Raw genomic sequence first — 20636 nt, 5'->3', positions numbered from 1 at the left:
AGTCTGTGAGAAAGGAGGAGTGACAGTATATTTGATTTGATTGAAGGTGACACTTTATCTTTTTTTAAAAATACCAGTTAATTAATCAATCTTTTTCAGGCCTCCATGAGTTTGATGCCCTACCAGACCCAGAGGTCAAAGAATTCCGGATTAAGATGCGACGAATCAGCGAAGAAAAAATGCATTCACTTGTGAGATTATCATGGATGGACTGGTTAAAAAATACTTACCCACCAGAATTGGAACCAGCAGTTCAGGAAAACCTCCAAGATAAACTTTATGGTGGCAATCTAGTGGTGGCTGTTCATTTTGATAACTGTCAGGTAAGCTATTGATGGTCTTTAGCAAACATTCCCTCCCCTACCTCACATAGTTCTCACTTGCAAGGTGCAGAATCCATTGCCCACATGCTTCTCCCGTTCTCCCCTGGTAAGCAAACTGTTGGCCTGATTTCTTCATTGGATGAATATGTGTAGTCTTTTCAAATGAGGGGTCCTTTACTGTGTTTCTGAAAGTACAAAGACTTAACTTCAAAGGCTCACAGCTTTCACCCATTACCATTTCCCAGGCAGGGTTCAAATGCTTTGCCTAAGGAGGCTTTAAACAGGTATTTCTCAAACAATGGTTTCCCCACTGCCACCATCCTGTATAGCAAGCTGTTTTTGGTACCACATTAAGTATCAAGTACCATTTATCTTGGGGTAATGTGCATCTGTGTGTGAGAGAGATATTGGGAGAAAGTGCTTGTATTTTCACACAACCCCTTTGATATTCCTTGGATTGTTTTTTGATCATAGCCCTTGATTACTTACCATATTTTTAACCTGGAAGTTGATACTATTAACTAATAGCTAATTAAGTGAATATCTAAAACTTTTCAGAATTTGTTTTCAAAAAGTGGGTTTTGAGGGATATCATTCCTTGTAGGAGTCATCTCAGTCCTCCAAGTTTCCCTGTCCTCCACTACTCTGCTTAGTCCTTGCAAATCCGTGCTTGTAACCTCTCTGATTGAGTCTATACATCTGGCATGTGATCTTCCTCACTTTTTGTTGCCTTCTACCTTTCCTAGCATTATTGTCTTTTCTAATGAGTCATGCCTTCTCATGATGTGGCTGAAGACCATTAGCCTTGTAGTCTATCTGATTGGCTGTTTGAAAACTGTGTGTATAATCTCCTCTCTGGTTGTATGAAACAGGTGTTTGCAATAAATAGGTTTATGGCCTCACAAAATTCTCTCAGATGCTCTCTTGCTTTGTTTCTTATATCTAGTCCAAATCTTCCTGTTTTTTAAAATTATTTTTCTTTGCTGCTGACTTTAGCATTCCAGTCACCAGATATTAGCCTGAAGGCCTGTGTTGATGTGTTGTCAATTTTTTTCCTAAACCCCTTCACAGAATCTCTCTATTTCTTCTTCCTCTGCCTCAGTAGTTGGCACATATATTTGGATTATGGTGATATTTATAGCTTTTACCTGAAGCCTAATTGACATGATTTTGCATTGTATCATTTTATAGCTTTCACTATATCTTTCCTTAGTATGAAAGCCACTCCATAAAAGATGGTACCATTCTGATATCCCCCACCCCCAATTATCCCAATCTTGTAATTCAAGTAGACCTTCATTCATAAGTGTTTGAAACGTATAGTAAAAATATTTTTAGACCTTTTTTTGGAAACAGATGTGATACAATAAACACAAGCCATTAAAAAAACCCTGAGTCTGTGACTTTAAAGAAATTAAGATTTTGTTTTTTGAATTTTGTCATATGATGGACTCGGTGTTTTGGCAGTAACTTCAGGGAAAGTAGCTGTTTTGAGACAAATAAGTTTTGAAGCAAAGAAAATATTGAATTGATTTTGACTGACTACTTCATTATGGTTACGATTTTCCATTGCATGGTTTGGCCTTTTACCAGAAGGCTGCTACATAAACAAGCTTCCAGACAAAAAATAATCATCATCATAAAACGAAATGAAAGCTAGGCCATGATTTACATTTGTCAATAATTGCTTTTGAATCATTCCATTTTTGTGGAGTGTTTTAAAAAAAATGAAAGCGCCATATGCTCTTTTACAAAAAGCATTTGTGCATAAAAGGAGAAGTACTGTGGGGAAGATTTCTGTAAAGAAGCAATAGTTGTTTTGTATAATTATTTATAAAATAGTAAATAAAGGTGCAAGTTGCTTCTTGAAGTGCATGGATAATCTGTATATTGAACTCTGTAATATTTTTATAGAAAGAGTTTGTGAGATTTCTTACTTAGAAGTTGAGTCATTTTTAAAATCTATTGCCCCAAACCAATTCTTTATTTGCATTCATTTAATTGCAGTGGGGATTCCATGTAGCACCAGTTGTTGTGGAAGGGAGTAGTGGAGAGATATATTTGCTTGCTCTTAATTTGATCATTAATATCAACAGGAAAAGCTGTCCTAAGGTTATTACTCCCTGTAGAGGTTTGTGTGACCTGTTGTGCAAACAGCTTTCTTTTGTGTTTCCCAAACTTTGGAATTCACTCCCTTTGGAATTATGTGTTCCCTTTCTTGTTCCTTTCAGAAAAGTCACTGTATCACATCTTTTAAGTTTGGCTTAAACAATTTAATGTAACAACTTTATTCTGTTTCAATGTATCACTTTTCTATGTTTTTAATTGTATTGTTCTTTTAATGTTGTGAGCCTCTCTAGGTCCCAGTTCTGGGAAAACAGTGGGATACAAATTATTATTATTATTATTATTATTATTATTATTATTATTATATAATTATTTAGCAGTTTTATTACTACAATACTGATTTGGATGCTCTAAATTAAATGTTTTATGGTTTTCCATTTTGTGTACCATTCTTGTGGCTTTATAGAAAAGTAATATAAAAATATGGATAAACAAAAAGAGCAAGTTTTTTTCTTTTTTTAAAAATCAATACAATATTGTATCCTGCTAATACTTCTTTCTAACATTCAGAAACAATAATACAAGATGAGATGATAATTACTATTGTATTTCTTTTTAATAGGATGTATTTAGTTTTCAGGTGTCTCCTAATATTAATCCCATCAAGTTGAATGAGCTGGTAATTCGAAAACGTTTAACTATCCATGGGAGGGAAGATGATGAAGTTGACCCTTCTAACTATGTGCTGCAAGTTAGTGGAAGATTGGAATATGTCTTTGGAGATCACCCATTAATTCAGTTCCAGGTATTCACTCTTTTTTTTAAAGAAAAAAAAAAGCCGCACAAGTATTTAGGATAGTAACTCTGGCCTTCCAAATGTTGTTGAACTGTAATTCTCATACCCTTTCATAATTATGTTTATTTATTTATTGAATGTTTACACCACCTTTATTCCATCATGGGACCCACACAATTGACTTCTGATTAGGGCTGATAGGTTCCATGTCAGGAGAAAAGTGGGATATAAATAGATAAGATGGGAATTGCAACCCAAGAATATCTGGAAGGGCCATAGTTGCTCATATTCAACTTGACTGTTGTCCTTTGTAAAAAGAAATCATATTTTAAATGGAGACCAATAAATGTAAGTATCTTTTCCTATTACAATGGGCCATTGGTATCCTCTAGGCTAGAGTTTAGTTCCAGGAAAACAGCAACAACATTGATACCAAAATTCAGGGATGCTAAAGTCCCATTATATACAATGGTGTATTAAAATAGTGTTCATTACATAAAATGGCAAAATTGAGGTTTGCTTTTTGAATTAAAAAAATATATCGTCAAGCCATGGATGATTAAATCCATGGATAAGGAGAGCCAACTGTACTATTGCCCAAATAGCATTTATTTGATTTTGTTAAATGAATTAACTTCTTTCGTAAGATTAATATATAAGTGCATACATAACTGGACAATTCAGATGTGAATGACTTTAAATATGATATAGCTTTCTCTTAGCTACCTAGTTATTAAAATACTAAGAAAGGTAAAGTAATATTTGCAATTAAATTTCTCTTTTTAGTCAGTCATGTTTGTACACTTAGCACTCTGTATTTGTGCAGTCCTTATCCATGGATCCAACCATCCACAGCTTGAAAATGTATTTTAAAATATATCTTTTTCAAAAATTATATCTTGATTTTGCTATTTTATATGAGTGACATTTTTTCTTTCCTCTTAGACATTCTCTGGTTATGTAAGCCTAATGAAAATGTACTTTCATGGGCTTCATGTTTAATGGTCAGCAGGCAAATAACAGAATTCTTGCTCCTTCCTTCCTCAGTATCTCCAGCGTTGTGTGATGAGCAGAACTCTTCCACGGCTGACTCTCATTGAATGCAGTACCATTAAAAAAATGTGTGAACAAGAAATGATTGCTATAGAAGCTGCCATAAACCGAAAATCTTCTACCCTTCCACTTCCTCTACCACCAAAAAAGTCACGTGTGAGTTTAGGTAGTGGGTGTGGTTTGGAATGTTGTCTAGACCTATTTGGGAAGGGTAATACTGTATATTTTAAGATCAAGATCTTAAGAACAGATCAAGCTTGAACTACGATGTTTAAAATGAGGCTGTCATACTTTGGCTTCATCATGATAAAGCATGACTCATTAGAAAAGACAATAATTCTAGGAAAGGTGGAAGGCAGTAGAAAGAGAGGAAGGCCACATGCCAGATGTTTAGACTCAATAAGGGAGGTCACAGGCCTGAACTTACAGGACCTTGAACAGAGCAGTTGAGAATATGGGCTCTTGGAGATGTCTCATTCGCAGGATCACCATGAGTTAAGGTCAACTCAAAAGCAGTTAACAAAATTTATTTTAAAAATTGTTGCATCATGTGCAGGAGATGCTATTAGTCTCCTGAAAATATATCTTAAACTGATCATATCCTCAGAATAAAACTTTCAGTCTAGCCTGCATACATGTTCTTTTCTGAAAATGGATGTGGTATCGCTGTGTGGTAATTTGTCTTCCTCTACCCTTGTCAAAATTGATGGGAGGAATTACCTGCCATCTCCAGGCTAATATAGATCATAGACCTGATCCTGGCATCTGTTTTTGAGAGCAAACAGATTTGGGATCTAGCATATTCAAGGTTATTCCAATATACCTACTGAGTGATCTTTTTGGGAGCCCATTGCCAGCCATAGGTCTATACCTGTAGAGTTTCTTAAGACATACTAGGGACATGTGTAGTGGCTGTGCCTTCTGTCTGCTGGTGGAATTCCTCTCCACTTGAAGAAGGGTGTTTGCACACCCTCCAGATGCTTGATTTGCAAGCTGAAATCATGCTGTTAATGTAGGACTGCGAAATCAACATGATTTTGGAATGCAAACATTTCTCAAGGGGTCTGAAAAACCTTACCATGCCAATTTTTTTTGTGCCACAGGTGACACAAAGTGTATGGGATATTAACCAACCTTTCAAGGTTGTGCTGGTAAATGGCAACAAGCTGAACACAGAAGAAACTGCCAAAGTAAGTAAGTCTCTCAAACAGGAGAAGTGGGCATCTTAACAATTCATCTCCTTCATGCATGTTCAGGCCACATTTTATTATTTAAACAAGTCCCTAGCAAAATGAGAAGAATAACTGATTTTCTACAAATTCATACCATGATTATATTTGAGATTTCTCTGGAGTCTCTGGCTGAAAAAAACAAAAGCCCTTCAGTGGTGCTGAAGAATGTTCCATCTTCCAGAACTACTGCCACATAAATCTGATGTTTAAATCTTCCACAAATTTGCTTTTAAATGAAAAAAGAAAAAGCAAACCTGAGGATGAAAGTTAAATATTATTACTAATTTAGGCCATCATTACAAGATTTTTTTTAAAAATCTGATGAATGTTTAATTTATAAAAAACATGGAATGCAGAAATGCTCCTATTTAATTTTTTATTTTATTTATTTAGTTTATTTCTATCTGACCTTTCTCCCAAAAAGAGATCCAAGGCAGCTCACAGTATAAAACAACATTTTAAAAAAATTAAAATAACCTAATTAAAACACCAGAAAATTAAAATTTAAAACATGCAAGTTAAAACACAATCTAAACCAACTCCCTCTCAAATAAAACCAAGCTTGCTTGATTTTAAAAAGCTTTCTTGAATAAAAATGTTTTTGCTTGCCAGCAAAAGGCCACCTGGGAGGGGGCCAGGCTAGCCTCCCACGGAAGGGAGTTCCAGAAGGTGGAAGCAGCTACCAAGAGGACTTTCTCGTGTCCTCACCAAGCGGCCCTCTGATGCTAGCAGGACCAAAAGAAAGTCTTCTCCTGAGGATCTTAGGGCTCTAGCTGGTTCATATGGGGAAATATGATTTCTCAAATAGTCTGGACCTAAACCGTGTATTGTGCTCAGAAATGAACCAGTAGTCAGTGTAGCTTGTTCAATACACGAGTTGTATGCTCCCTATAACTGGCTCCAGTCAGCATTCTGGCTGTGGCATTTTGAACCCGCTGAAGTTTCTAAACAGTTTTCAAAGTCAGCCCCACATAGAGTATGTTAGAATAGTCCAAACAGGATGTAATCAAAGCATGTGTCACCATAGACCGATCTGATGTCTCAAGGAATGGGCACAGCTGGTGCACATGTTTTAACTGTGCAAATGCGCTCCTGGCCACTGCTGAAACCTGGGCATCTAGGCTCAGAGTGGAATCCAGGAGCACATCCAAGCTGTGAGCCTGAGATTTCAGGGGAGAGTGTAACCCCATCCAATTCAGGCAAAGGCCCAATTTCCTGTTCTGACTTATGACTGATCAGGGTCACGTTTGTCTTGCCTGGATTAAGTTTCAATTTGTTTGCCCTTATCCAGTCCATTACTGACAGCAGACATTGGTTCAGCATAGAGAAGGCTTCCTTGGAGTCAGATGGAAAGGAGAGAGTTGGGTGTCGTCCGCATACGGATGACACCGCAGCTCAAAACTCCAGATGACTTCTCCCAGCAGTTTCATGTAGATCTTAAATAACAAGGGGAACAACATAGAACTCTGTGGGACCCCACAGGCCAGTGGCTAAGGGGTCGAACAGGAATCTACCATTTCAAGAAAGACTGGAACCACTTCATGGTAGTGCCCCCAAGTCCCATCCCAGATAGGTGGCTCAGAAGGATACCATAGTTGATGGTATCGAAAGCCGCTGAGAGATTTAGCAGAACCAACAGAGACACACTCCCCCTGTCCAGTTCCCTGTATAGGTCATCCACCAAAGTGACCAAAGCTTTCTTTGTTTCATAGCCAGGTCTGAAGCCAGATTGAAATGGATCTAAATAATTCCTGAAACTAGGAGGCCACCACTCATTCCAGAACCTTATGTGTGATGTTTTGTGTGATGTTTAGTTTATAAAAGATGCTTATCAGAAGCAAATGAAATCTATTAAACTTTTGAAAGACTGCATTTTAGACCATGGTTTTAATAAGAAAGAATTTATTACACAATTACTAGACACTTTGCTGTTTAAATAGAGGAGTATGCATTTTCCTTATTTTGTTTGGCATACAATTTGAATTAATTTTAATTATGGAAAAGACAAAAAATGCAATTGTTTCATGGTGTTTACTGAAATGATGATAAAATTCATTGACCTTAGACAAATTGCTTTGAACAAATATCTACAGTGCGCCCGTGCCATGCGCAGACGTGTTTTACATGGCTTCCAGGGTATGTGGAAGCTGCTTGGGAAGGGAAACAATGGTGCGCGGACCCCGCTCTGCCACATGCACGCGCCCCATTATTTCCTATGAGGCTCGAGCATAAGCGGATTTTCCCTTACGCGGGAGGACCCGGAACAGATCCCCGCGTAAGGAAAGAGCCCACTGTATTTAAGTGTGTATATTCTGAAAAGTATTCAGGACAGTAATTGCTAAGTAAATGTACAGTTGTTGCATGTATTTAGAATGCTATGAATCTGTATTTAAGAAATGTGTATACAGTGTCTTAAATTGTTTGAGTGGATGTTGAACAAAATATCAGTCTCTGTAATCCTCTAGGATTACTCCCCTAGTGCAAAGCTTCTATTGCCTGTAGAAACCCCATTTTTATCTTTTGATACTATTTGCCCAAGTGGTTCCAAAAACCACTGTGGAAGAACTTGCACAGCTCATTGTCATTTAATTACATTAGGTATTGCTCATGCTAGTTGTTCCACTAGAACTTTTGGAAGAGTGAACGAAACACACAACCTCTTTTACACTAGTAGGCAAATGCAGCAGGTCAGTGAGCCACTTTTATAAACCTACTAGCCTGCAAGGACCACATGGACTACTGAAAAACAAAACATCCCCCAAAAGTGGCTAAATGGCCAAAAAAAAATCTTGTTATTATAAGTGAGTACAGTATTTATTGATGTTAAAACATTACAGGGAGTCCTTGCAATCTATTTGAAACATTAAACAGTTGCACCTGGAGGTGTCCAAAGATCAGCAATTCACCCTCTTTTTTAGCCAGAAAAAAATTAGTGTGGTTGCCTTGAAGCCTCAAGGGCCACAAAAAGGACAGTCTCCCAGCACCTAGTTTTGGTCTGCGGGGAAGCTGCAGCCTCCAGACTTCCCCATGGACCAAAAAAGAACCTGTGAAAAGTGAGTTCTTCTTGCTATGCCATTATGACAATCACAGTGCGCCAATGGCGCACTCACGACATCATAATGGTGCCACAATGTGTGGATGCTATGCATCCAGCACATAACGATGGCGGCGCCCATCTGTACAGGGCACCGCCATTTTGACACCCTTGTCAGGGGCGAGGAGCGTCTAGAAGTGCCGCCCCTCGGACGTGACGAGGGCATCCTTTCATATCTGTCTAGACTGGGACATTATTTGGAAGGGGACAGACTTTGCCCACCCCTGCTCTTTCAGAATGCAGCCTCTTATTTCCACCAATGTTACTCTGTGGGACATTTTTCCCAACTGTGAAAAATAATAGAATACACTATGATTTCAAAAATTAGGGAGGGGAGTCGGGAGAAAAACTATAGTCAACTTTAAATGAGATAAATGAGGCATTAATTTATGCAGCAAGATTTTGTTTACATTTTCCAGATGCCAGTGTTCAGTGATGCATTGCAAGTAACTTTTTTGAGCACAATCCATAAAGATTTATCTTAACTGAGCCCCATTTAAAAGTAGGGAATGAGTTAATTCTGACTCAGTCCCATGCCATGGGTTTCAAAGAGAACTTTTGCAACTCTTTGTTTGTTTTGTTTGTATTACTGTATTGGAAGCTGCTTTTCCGAAAGTGTCAGATACACCTAAAAAATAAATAAATTCAACATTGAAACTGAAAGAGAACCAGAAATAACTAAACTGAAAATCATTTTGTTTGTTTTTATTATTGGATCTGTGAAGGTAACATTCTATGTACATTAGGTGAACAGTTATGTCAGGTATATTAGATGCATTTAAAAATAATTGCGTGTGTATATTCATTTAAAAATCCACTTTGAAGCTATTACAGCAATTACCTTGAATGGTTTAAAAGGCATTCTGAATTGTCAGCATGCTTGATCTGGAAATATTATATTGAAAAATGTATAAAATGAATATGCTTTCATACAGTGGATTTAGTTAGTCTTGGTCACCATTACCTTTTCTAATTTCCAGGCTTCATACCTAATCCTAATATTATTACGAATAATTTTCTTACCAACACACACAAATCTTTAACTGTTCAATATAGCTAAATGTTCCAGTTAATATTCCAGCACATATTTGCATATACGAAACTTGCCCTTACCAGTAAGGGCAAATACTCTCTGTTTTAACAAGGAAGTGTTTCTATGATAATAATCCTTATTTGTTCATTTTTTGTAACGTGTTTGGATACTTTCCTGTCATGTGTCTCTTGTAGGTTCATGTCAGGGCCGGTCTCTTCCATGGAACTGAGCTCCTTTGTAAGCCTATCGTAAGCTCAGAAATATCTGGGAGAAATGACCATGTTTGGAATGAACCCTTGGAATTTGATATTAACATCTGTGATTTGCCAAGAATGGCTAGGCTGTGCTTTGTGGTTTATGCTGTGATGGATAAAATGAAAAATAAAAAGTCAGCCAAGACACTCAATCCGTCCAAATACCAGACCATTAGGAAAGCTGGGAAAGTGGTAATGGTTTCATTTAATTTCATCTTTACATTCCTCTTTGTTGTACTGGGAAGTCACTGTGTGTGTTTGCATATTTCTTCCTTCCATACCTTTTTTTTTAAATCTGAACTTCAAATTGAATGTCTGATCTGTTAGAAATAGGCTTTTCACTGTTGTTGTTGTTGTTTTTAAAGTATTTGGATTTGTACTGTTTGTTTTTTAACGGTTGATATTTATTTTAAGCTTTTTAATAGTATCTAGAATTTATATCAGGGATGGGCAAATACATGGGGGCAGGGACAAATTTTCATTCCCTGCAACCTGTTTTCAGGCTGGACCAATGCATTTGGGTGCACTGGAAGTGACACTGACCTAAATTCATTTTCTTACCTCTTTGCGGGGAGACATGGGCCATTTGTGCAAAGAATGAATTTTTCATGCAGAAAAACCTAACCGTTCTCTAGAAACTCCCATTTTTGTACCAAAATCATGTTTTTAGCAGTGCTAATTTGCATTTTAAAAACAGTGGTTTTCTGGAAAGTGGGGGGAGGGGGAGGGAGAAAGAATTCTGTTCTTTGTACATATAAAATTTATATGTTATAAACAGCTACAGTCTCTATGTGAAAATCATTATTTTATTGCACAAAATCCAGTGATTTTGTAAAACAAAATGGTTACCTAGGCCTGTTACAGGCGGGTTATAGACTGCCAAAAAATACGTATTGAATACGTATTAGGGTTAGGAAGGGGTGGTGCTTCCGCACCCCCCTAACCCTAATACGTATTCAATACGTACAATATGGCGGCGGCCATTCCACACGGCCGCCGCCATATTGATGTAACAGACGCTCTGCATCCGCACGTGGCGTACCGGAAGTGACGCCGCGAGTGCGCCCTTTGGCACTTGCGACGCCTCTTCCGGGGCCCTAGAAGGAGCGTGATTTCCACGCTCCTTCCTCTGAGCGTCCGGGAGCCCCACGGTGTGGCAGCTGCGGCTCCCGGACGCTGCAAGCGGCAGCGGCGGGACAGCACTGCTTCTCGGTGGTATGTAACCCGCCACAGACTGCCAAAATAAAGCTGCTTCGGGTCTCTTTGGAGATATGCTATTTAAATGATGCATGGGTCCTAAGAATCCGGAAGCTGCACCAAAGCTGCACTCCAGTGCTTAGGAATGGAGTGTGGCTTTGGCGCGACCTCCGGACTTTTAGGACCCATGCATCATTCAAATAGCATATCTCCAAAGAGACCCAAAGCAGCTTTATTTTAGCAGTCTGTAACAGGCCTTAGAAACTGTTGTCTTGCTCCACACCTCACAATTTTTGTGCAAAATCATTTTCTGAAACAGTTCAGGATGTGTTAATACTAGACAAGAGCTATGCAGAAATTCTCTTCCCTCCCACACTCCACAATGGGAAAAAATGCAGAAATTATTCATTTTCACTTACAAAGCCAAAATACTCAAATATTTAGTCTCTAATTTACGCATTGGGTGCATTTGGAGCTTAGTGTCAAACTTTATGCTTTTTCATTTCAGCACTATCCTGTAGCATGGGTCAATACTATGGTGTTTGATTTTAAAGGCCAACTGAAGAGTGGAGACTTTGTGCTGCACAGCTGGTCATCATTTCCTGGTAAGACTTAACTTGTGCTTCAAAAATTGTGTGTGCCATCTGTCATGCAGCACCCCACTGCACAGCTTCAGATCATTTCAGAAGGGTTGACATCATAATCATTTCTGCTATCATCTTCATCAGCAGCATCTTATTATTTGTATGCTCTGTTTGCATGGCAAAACCATGGGGGGAAAGCCCTATAGCAGTGTTGGAAAATACTACTTAACAGAATAGGTAGCAGCATTCCCATATATTCCAAGAAGCCTTAGAGGGGTTTATGGTTGGATCTGACGGCAATTCTATTGATGCCCTGACCGATATCTAGGGTAACGATCTTTCCAGGGCTATACATAGTATTGCTCCTAAGCGTCCTTACCGGCCCACTTCCAATAAAAAAGCCTGGTATACCAAAGATCTTCGGGAAATGAAGCGGGCCGTGCAACGACTAGAGCGCAGCTGGCGGAGGTACCAGCGCTTATCCAACAAGACACTCCATCAGGCTCTTTTGAAATCTTATGGCGTGGCAATAAGTGCAGCAAAGAATTCGTTCTATGCTGCATGTATTGCCTCTGCAGAGTCACGTCCAGCAGAGCTGTTCAGGGTGGTGAGGGAGCTGACTTAGCTTCCTCCCACTCTGAACCCTATTTTAGAATCAGCTACGGCCTGCTGTGATGATTTTAACAACTTTTTCTCAGATAAAATCTCTCGGATAAGGGCTGATCTTGACACCGGCATTGCAACAGAAACAATAGGAGAGGCATCCAGAGCTTCCGTGGACTCTATTAAACTGGATCACTTTGAGTTTGTACATACTGATGAAGTGGACAAGCTTCTTGGAAGTGTTAAGAAGACGACGTGCTCTCTTGATCCCTGTCCTTCTTGGTTGACCGCCCAGGGTGGTGATGTAGTAACATCATTATTACAACTCATAATTAATGCATCCTTCAGGGAGGGTAAATTTCCATCAAATTTGAAATCAGCAATAGTAAAACCTTTGCTCAAGAAACCCTCCCTGGACTCCCTGGTGAGAAATAATTATAGACCGGTCTCCTTGTTGCCATTCTTAGGTAAGGTGATCAAGAGAGCAGTCACCTTCCAACTCCAAGCAGTCTTGGATGAAACCAGTTATCTGGATCCATTTCAAACCGGCTTCAGAGTGGGATACGGAATTGAGTCTGCCATGGTTGCCTTAGTCGATGATCTCCATCTGTGCATCGACAGGGGAAGTGTGACCTTGTTGGTGCTTTTGGACATCTCAGCGGCTTTCGATACCATTGACCATGGTATCCTTCTGGAACGCCTGAGGGAGTTGGGTATCGGGGGCACTGCACTCCAGTGGTACCGTTCCTACCTCTCGGGCAGATTCCAGATGGTGCAGTTGGGGGACACTTGTTCCTCTAAGAGGGAACTAACATCTGAGGTCCCTCAGGGAGCTATTTTGTCCCCCACTTTGTTTAACATTTACATGAAACCACTGGGAGAGATCATCCGGAGACACGGGGCACGGTGTTATCAGTACGCTGATGACACCCAAATATGTTTCTCTGTGTCTCCGACTTATGCAGTGTCTAAGGATGGCATCTCTCCTCTGAATGCCTGCCTGGAGTCAGTAATGGGCTGGATGAGAGAAAACAAACTCAGTCTGAATTCAGAGAAAACAGAAGTACTGGTGATAGGTTCCCCAGTCCCAGTGAAGGAAATTTTTCCACCTGTCCTGAATGGGGTCACACTTCCCCTGAAGGACGAAGTTCGCAATCTAGGAGTACTTCTGGACTCGTCTCTGCAGTTGACATCTCAAGTAGATGTGACAGTCAGAAGTGCTTGCTATCAACTTCAGTTGATACGCCAACTGCGACCCTACCTGGGCCAAAGGGACCTTGAAACTGTGGTACATGCTCTGGTAACCTCTCACTTAGATTTCTGTAATGCACTCTACATGGGGCTACCCTTGTACCAAGCCCGGAAGCTTCAGTTAGTACAAAACATGGCAGCCAGATTGGTCACCGGTGAGTCCAGGTTTGAGCATATAACATCTATTCTGAAAGATCTGCACTGGCTGCCTGTTCGCTTCCGAGCCCAATACAAGGTGTTGGTTATTACAGTGCATCCTTGCCTTACGCGGGGATCCGTTCCGGATCCCGCCGCATAAGGCGAAATCCGCCTATGCTTGAGCCCCATTGTTTCCAATGGGGCTCGTGCACGGCGGCCGTGGTGCTGCACGGGGCGCAATGGGCGCGCGCACCCATTCAATTGAATGGAATGCGCCGCCCTTCCGCCCTGCGCGCGCCCTGCGGCTTGAGCGCGTATGTTCAAGCCGCGTATGGCCCGCCCGCGTATGGCACGGGCGCGCTGTACCTATAAAGCCCTTTATGGCTTGGGCCCGAGTTACTTGAGGGACCACATCTCCCCATATAATCCACCCCTCACACGTAGAACATCCGGGAAGAACCTGTTGGAAATACCATCTTCCAGATATGTCTCCACATCCCAGAGGGCTTTTTCTGTAGTAGCCCCACGGATCTGGAATAGTCTTCCCAAGGAGCTCCGTCTTATGACCCCCCCTGGAATCATTTAAAAAGAGACTTAAAACCTTTTTCTTTTGCCAAGCCTTCCCCTCTGTAGAATGAATAATATTTTCGATGCGATTGATTCCCTGCCTCACCCTGCTGTATGTTGTCCATAGAGTTTGTAAATTTTATATTGGAGTTTATTTATCCTGTTTTTATGAGAATGTGTAATGGTTTTAATTAGTCTGTAACCCCGCTTCGATCCTATGGGAGAGGCGGGGAAATACAAATAAAATTTATTATTATTGTTATTATTACAATTACTGGCTATTTCACATACTAAGATGAAACAGTCCACCAATAATTCATAATAAAGCCTAAGGAAAGAGAGATACTGAAAAATAATCCAACTAGTGGAATAGGAAAATAGTACATCTTACCTAAATCATATGTGTCCCATAGCCATAAAACATAAATAAGATCTTGCCCTTAGGTGAATGAAAATTGAATGAAGATTGTGCACATCTAGGCTGCAATTCAGCCAGTAGCTTTTGAGTATTAGACAAAGGTGACTTAAAATTCTGATTACGTATGTACCTCTGAGCTATTATTTTTATTGACAATATTTGTATTACGCTCTTGACTATACTAGATCATGTGCTTTGCCTTGCATGAGTTTTGACTAAGCATCTTAAAATTCTCAGTGCAAGGAAAGTTTACTGTTACAAATTTTAGACCTTTCATTTTTTCACTGAATAGAAATCACTTGAACTTTTTTTTACTCTCTATAGGAATTATGTATACTATTTAGTAAGTAAAACAAAATACCTCTGTAACTCCTATATGAGGAAGGTTAAAGAGGAAGAGAACAATGTAAAAACCAATACAATATAGTGAAAGTTTCCCCTTCTTTGATATTGTTGCATTTGAGAATGAAATGAGGGGTGGATTGGTGTATTGTGAAGGGGAGGGAAAGATTTCCAAACAAGTTCAGGAACAAGATACAGTATTTTCTCTGTGATACCCCCCTCCCCCATGTAAATAATTATGAAATTAAGCAGTTATTGTTTGCACAGAACAAATGTTCATATATGAACATTGTAAGAAAATTACAGTAAAATATATCTGCCTTCTCGTCTTATTATTATGGTGCATTCACATTATTGCTTAAGGTAGGATTATGTGAAAAATAACATGGGCTGCATATACATGAGGCTTTGGCAATTTTGCAGTGATGAGTCATCTAGTTTTTCTAGAGGTATTCCACTTAAAATTATTTGTGTTTAGAAGGTGGATTTAACTTGGGTGGCATAGCAAGATGGGTCATTAATTTTATTTATATAGGCTACCAGTTTAGTGTTCATAACTATAATGGAACTTGTGCTCTTGTTATCTAGATGAACTTGAAGAAATGTTGAACCCAATGGGAACAGTACAAACAAATCCATACACTGAAAATGCAACATCTTTGCAGATAAAATTTCCAGAGTATTCAAAATTTCCTATTTATTACCCTCCCTTTGATAAGGTAAGATCAGTATGAGTACAGTCATCCCTTCACATTTGCAGGTTAAGACTTTGTATATTTGATTATTCACAGATTACTATAGTTGCCACTGCCTCTGCCTCAAAATAATGTGTTCACTCTAAGCATTTCTAGATCCTCCAGTATGATACTATGGTCAGCTTCCACCAGAGGTTGACCATAGATTTATGCTGGAGGACCTACAAACACTTAAAGAAGTATTCTCTCAGGTTTTTAAAAAATAGCATCATATATTTGTGGTTTTTCCACTTTTGCAGTGATCCTGTACCCCTAACCACTGCAAAGGTTAAAAGCCAACTGTACTTGCAATTCCTACATACTTTCTTTTGAGATTGACTATTCTAACTGTATTTGTAAACTATTGGAGGAAGGGGTTGTAATTTTTTTTGACTGTTGGGAGATATGAATAGTATCTTAAGTATGTCAAACATACTTAGATATATTCAATATGTCAAACCATATTTTGAACATTAATATTACTCCCACACTTGTTGTTTGTTTGTTGTTGTTGTTGTTTTTGTTTTTTTTATTTATATACCGCTATTCCAAAGATCATAGCGGTGAACAGCAAGTAAGTTAATTAGCAAGTAAGCTAATTTGCCCCCCAACAGTCTGGGTACTCATTTTAGCGACCTCAGAAGGATGCAAGCCTGAGTCGAGCTTGGGCCCTTTTGCTGGTCTTGAACTCGCAACCTTGTGGTTTTGAGTGAATGGCTGCAGTACAGGCATTTAACCACTGCGCCATCAGGGCTCCATTGTTCATTCATCCTAATCATAAAAGTACAGATCTAGGATTCAGAAATATGTCCAACAAGAAAACCTACACTTCTGCTTATACAAGGCAGCCCCCCACTCCAAGCTCTGCTGATTTCACCATCCCGCTGTAGTCCCCTGTGCATACCATTCCAGAGGATACCTTGATTCTTAGGAAAGATTTGGAAGGGATATGGAGGGCTGTAGTAGGCATAGGCTGGGGATAAACTAACTAATACCTGTTTTGCAACTAGCGTTCTGATTATCACATTTTATTAAAAATTGGTCTAAGCTACCTCTTAAAAGTGAAACCTTTGTGTAAGGTTTTAAGTATCACTAAAAGGTATATGAAGTGGGAATGCAGAGAGAGGTTAATTCAGATCTACACTCAATTTGGATTCAGTGTTGATTCATGCACTTAATGTTTAAGACATTTCTAGTACACCTTTGTAGTCTCCTCCTTTTATATCATCACCTCTTCTTGGATAAGAACAAAGAGAAGCTGCAGGAGAGGGATTCACACAAACCTCCTTGAAAGCAAACAGTGCAGTCGTAATCTCTAGCCCTGTCTCACAGACTTTGTGCCAGACTCATAAAATCACTCCCATAAGTACAACATGTTCACATGAGTGGAAATCCTCAATAGCCAGGGATTTTTCTTCACATGAAGAACTCATATGTATATCCACCAGCTACACACTGCCTGTGAACTCTTGCATCAGCTGGTGGGGACAAGACTAAAGAAAGTGGAACCCCTCATATAAAGAGAGTGTGTGAACGCCCCTACATAGGTGACATATGGCCTTCCTGATGTCATTGGGCTGCAGCTCATCAGCCCTCACTGTTTGCTGTGCTAGCTATAGTTGATAGGAGTTGTAGTCCAACAACATGTAAAAGGTCACAGATTCAGAATACTGAAACCATTTCTGTTACACTTTCACTGAAGGGCAACATATCTTCTAAGGAGGCGTTTCCACTTGCCTATAAAGCGGATCATGAAGTAAATTAAGAGGTGTCGTTCCCACTGATGCCCGAATTAGTTCCTCAATGCCCCGGAATCATTTCCACTACGATTCGATTCAAAATCGAATTATATCATATAATTCGAATTAGACGCCTATAAACCAGTTTAAAAAAATAGTAGGTTATAACGCGGGTTATTTTTGAAAGCGGGGTATGATTCGTGGTATCCGAATGGAACGAAAGGGTTTCTGATGCGGGAACCTGGAGATGGGAGGAGCAGCACTCAAGGGGCTGGCCTGGGGGTGTCACCCTCTTTGTTCTCTTTCTGCATTGCCAGCGCCATTTTCTTTCTTCCATTCACATAGACTTTCCCCCGGTGGATTGCAACCTCCCCTCTGCTCCACATTCATAGACCGATGTGTGAGGAGAGCCATTTTCTTTTTTCGCCTCTGCCTGAGCGCCTGAGCAGCAGATGGGCTTTGCAGTACATCCCTGCTTGATCGCCCCCCAGACAGCCCAGGGAGCAATGGGGGAGGCAAAGGGATTTGGGGGAAAGGAGGTTCCTTCCAGAGGAACTATAGGATGGGCTTTGCAGGACATCCCTGTTTGATCGTCCCCCAGATAGCCCAGGGAGCAATGGGGGAGGCAAAGCGATTTTGGAGAAAGGAGGCTCCTCTATGGTATGGGCTTTGCAGGACATCCCTGCTTGATCACCCCCCAGACAGCTCAGGGAGCAATGGGGGAGGCAAAGGGATTTTGGGGAAAGGAGAGCCTGGACGCCCAGGGATCTGAGGGGGGGGGGATCGAGCCTTATCTTCTCTCTTCCCCAAAGATTCTCTCCCCAATAATGAAGCCCACTGCCTTCTCCTCCTTGATCCGATTTACCAAGCCTCCTTCTAGTCTGGGGAGACACAACAGAAGAGCCTCAGATGCAGCCGATTTTCATTGGCTGCCCCCCCCCCAATTAAAAACCGAAGACTTGTGATGTCTGAAGCCTACGCGCTTGATTGACAGCTTGTGGACACAAATGGGAACGGGGAGCAAGTTAATCCGCTTTAAAATAAAGCAATTTAAAATAAATGGGAACGAAAACAGGGTGTAAATGAATCGAGGTAATTTGCCCCTTTTGGTAATGGCAATGATGGTGAAAATTTGAATTATTCCCGGAACATAATCTGAATCAGAATCGCGCCTAATATAATCCGTTTTATCTGCCAAGTGGGAACGCCTCCTTAATGGCCTTGACAGAGCCATGGGGTCTCGTTGAGAGTAACTGACATAGATAGGAGGCAGAAGTATTTTTATATTTTGAAAGAATAAAAAAGCAGTACTAATAGCTCATTTGAATAACAATTCAGAGCTAAAGAGCAATCGGTTTTTAATATACTTTGGAAAATTAACATTCCATTTCATAGTAGTGTAACATGTTCCTTAAATTGGCTGGTTTTGAGAATGAAGGAATCAAGACCAGTCTCAGGATTGTTCCTTAGGGAAGAAGAGGAGCTGACCTAAATGAATACTGAAGGTTATGTAGTATTTCTTATCAGTGAGCTGGAGAAGGGCCAGAACAGAATCATATCAGATTCTGCTTTGACACGGGGCACCCAAATTAACAAAGGACAGGTTAATACTGTATGCAAGTCATCCCAGTTTCAGAATTGTTGCTGTGCTACTCTTACCCAATTTAAAAGCTAAAATCATACTTGATACCAGTTTAAGAATTAGGCAAGAACCATCTTCCTCCTTGGAAACCAGTGTGGCCTTTGGGTCAAACTGCCACCCATATCTATTCCCCTTTTGTTAAGACATGATAAAACAAAAGTATTACAGTTTTGAATCCATGAAAGATTGTTTTGATTATTACCAAATGGTAACATATAAGAGATATATAAGAGACATATGTCCACCAGGTTAAAATGAAGTGCTTAGTTCGGGGCAGCATAAATCTGATTTTCAGGGGAAAAACTGCTTCAGAGGTGACATTCTTGTCCTTGAAGTCATTTACAACTGTCACAGTTTATCATTAGTGCATTGAGTTTTCTAAAGCAGAATCTGTGCTCATGCTGGATTATGTGTTCTGTCTTTGTAGGGACAATGTGAGGCAAAAGCAATAATCCATCCACAGCAAAATGTAAAGGCATTACTGTTTATAGTGCATATAGCAGACATGGAGTGTGAAAAGAAGTATGTGTGGTTGGTGTTGGGGTGTTGCATGATTATTCAAACTGTAAGGAAGATAACAATGATAACAGTTCATTATTTTTAATTCCAGTATTATCAGAATATACTTTTTAAAAATCTCCATCTCATTTTTTTTGCAGATACTTGAAAAGGCAGCTGAGATTGCAAGAAGCAGTGAAAGCTCTGGTATGGCAGTAAGTATCAAAAATGGATCAGTCACCTTTCATCATTAAAAGCTTGGGACAAGATTTGTGTAATTATTTTATCCTTAGTCTTGCTTGTGAAGTTCTGTGTTCTTACATTCAGAAACATTTGCTTTAACCCTGATGGGATTATTTTGTCTGTTAAATTTATATTGCAGTTCAAAAGTATAAAGACAAGAAATATTTTTCAATTTCTGTGGACTCTATACATATATTTTCAAAATTAAGTATAAAGTTGATAATCTAATAATAGTTGAATAACATCCAAAATCAATAAAACAGTGATAGCTCCATGGATTGGCCCCTCCTTACTTATCTGACCTTCTTTCTCCTTACATTCCTACTCGCACCCTACACTCTGGTAGTCAAGGTCTCCTGTCACAGTGTAGGACTACCACTGCCCCCTCCTAAATTCGTCCCTTCTCGCTTGCTGCCCCTTACTCCTGGAACCTTCTTCCCCCACATGCACACCTCATCACTTCTCTACCCAGTTTCAAAACTGAGTTAAAAACTATATTGTTTAGAGAAGCGTTCCCAGAGGCGAGCCCCTCTCTGACCCAGGAAGCCTCCTTTTAACCATCCATTAAGAAGCCAAGCCCTTCCTCCAGTCCATCTGCCTTGGTCCAGGCCTTGGAGGTGGAGAAGATCTGCTGGACCTGATCCTATTCCCCACCACCACTCCCTTCTCCTTTTGTATCGTGTCTTTTTAGATTGTAAGCCTGGGGGCAGGGAACCGTCTGACTAAAAGATTGTATGTACAGCGCTGTGTAAATTTACAGCGCTTTATAAATAAAGGTTAATAATAATAATAATAATAATAATAATAATAATAATAATAATAATAATA

The 20636-nt window shown here is 39.8% G+C and overlaps 1 protein-coding gene across 14 annotated transcripts in view; it reads left to right on the top strand.

Moving 5' to 3' along the window:
- Window positions 1–20636, top strand: part of PIK3CB (phosphatidylinositol-4,5-bisphosphate 3-kinase catalytic subunit beta) — a 131804-nt gene that overhangs the window by 59303 nt on the left and 51865 nt on the right. For all 14 annotated transcript variants that reach the window (XR_006102830.1, XR_006102831.1, XR_006102829.1 and 11 more), the window contains 8 exons: window positions 100–323; window positions 3013–3195; window positions 4234–4395; window positions 5343–5429; window positions 9793–10044; window positions 11558–11654; window positions 15541–15671; window positions 19727–19780. Coding sequence is in view for 11 of the 14 variants with exons in the window: in XM_042457165.1 (XP_042313099.1) it covers window positions 100–323; window positions 3013–3195; window positions 4234–4395; window positions 5343–5429; window positions 9793–10044; window positions 11558–11654; window positions 15541–15671; window positions 19727–19780 (1190 nt within the window). In the remaining 3 variants the exon portion in view is untranslated. The remainder of the gene's footprint in view (window positions 1–99; window positions 324–3012; window positions 3196–4233; window positions 4396–5342; window positions 5430–9792; window positions 10045–11557; window positions 11655–15540; window positions 15672–19726; window positions 19781–20636) is intronic.

Source organism: Sceloporus undulatus, chromosome 3 (genome assembly GCF_019175285.1).
Source record: "Sceloporus undulatus isolate JIND9_A2432 ecotype Alabama chromosome 3, SceUnd_v1.1, whole genome shotgun sequence".
NCBI lineage: Eukaryota > Metazoa > Chordata > Lepidosauria > Squamata > Phrynosomatidae > Sceloporus > Sceloporus undulatus.
This window is presented reverse-complemented; position numbering and strand designations above follow the sequence as displayed.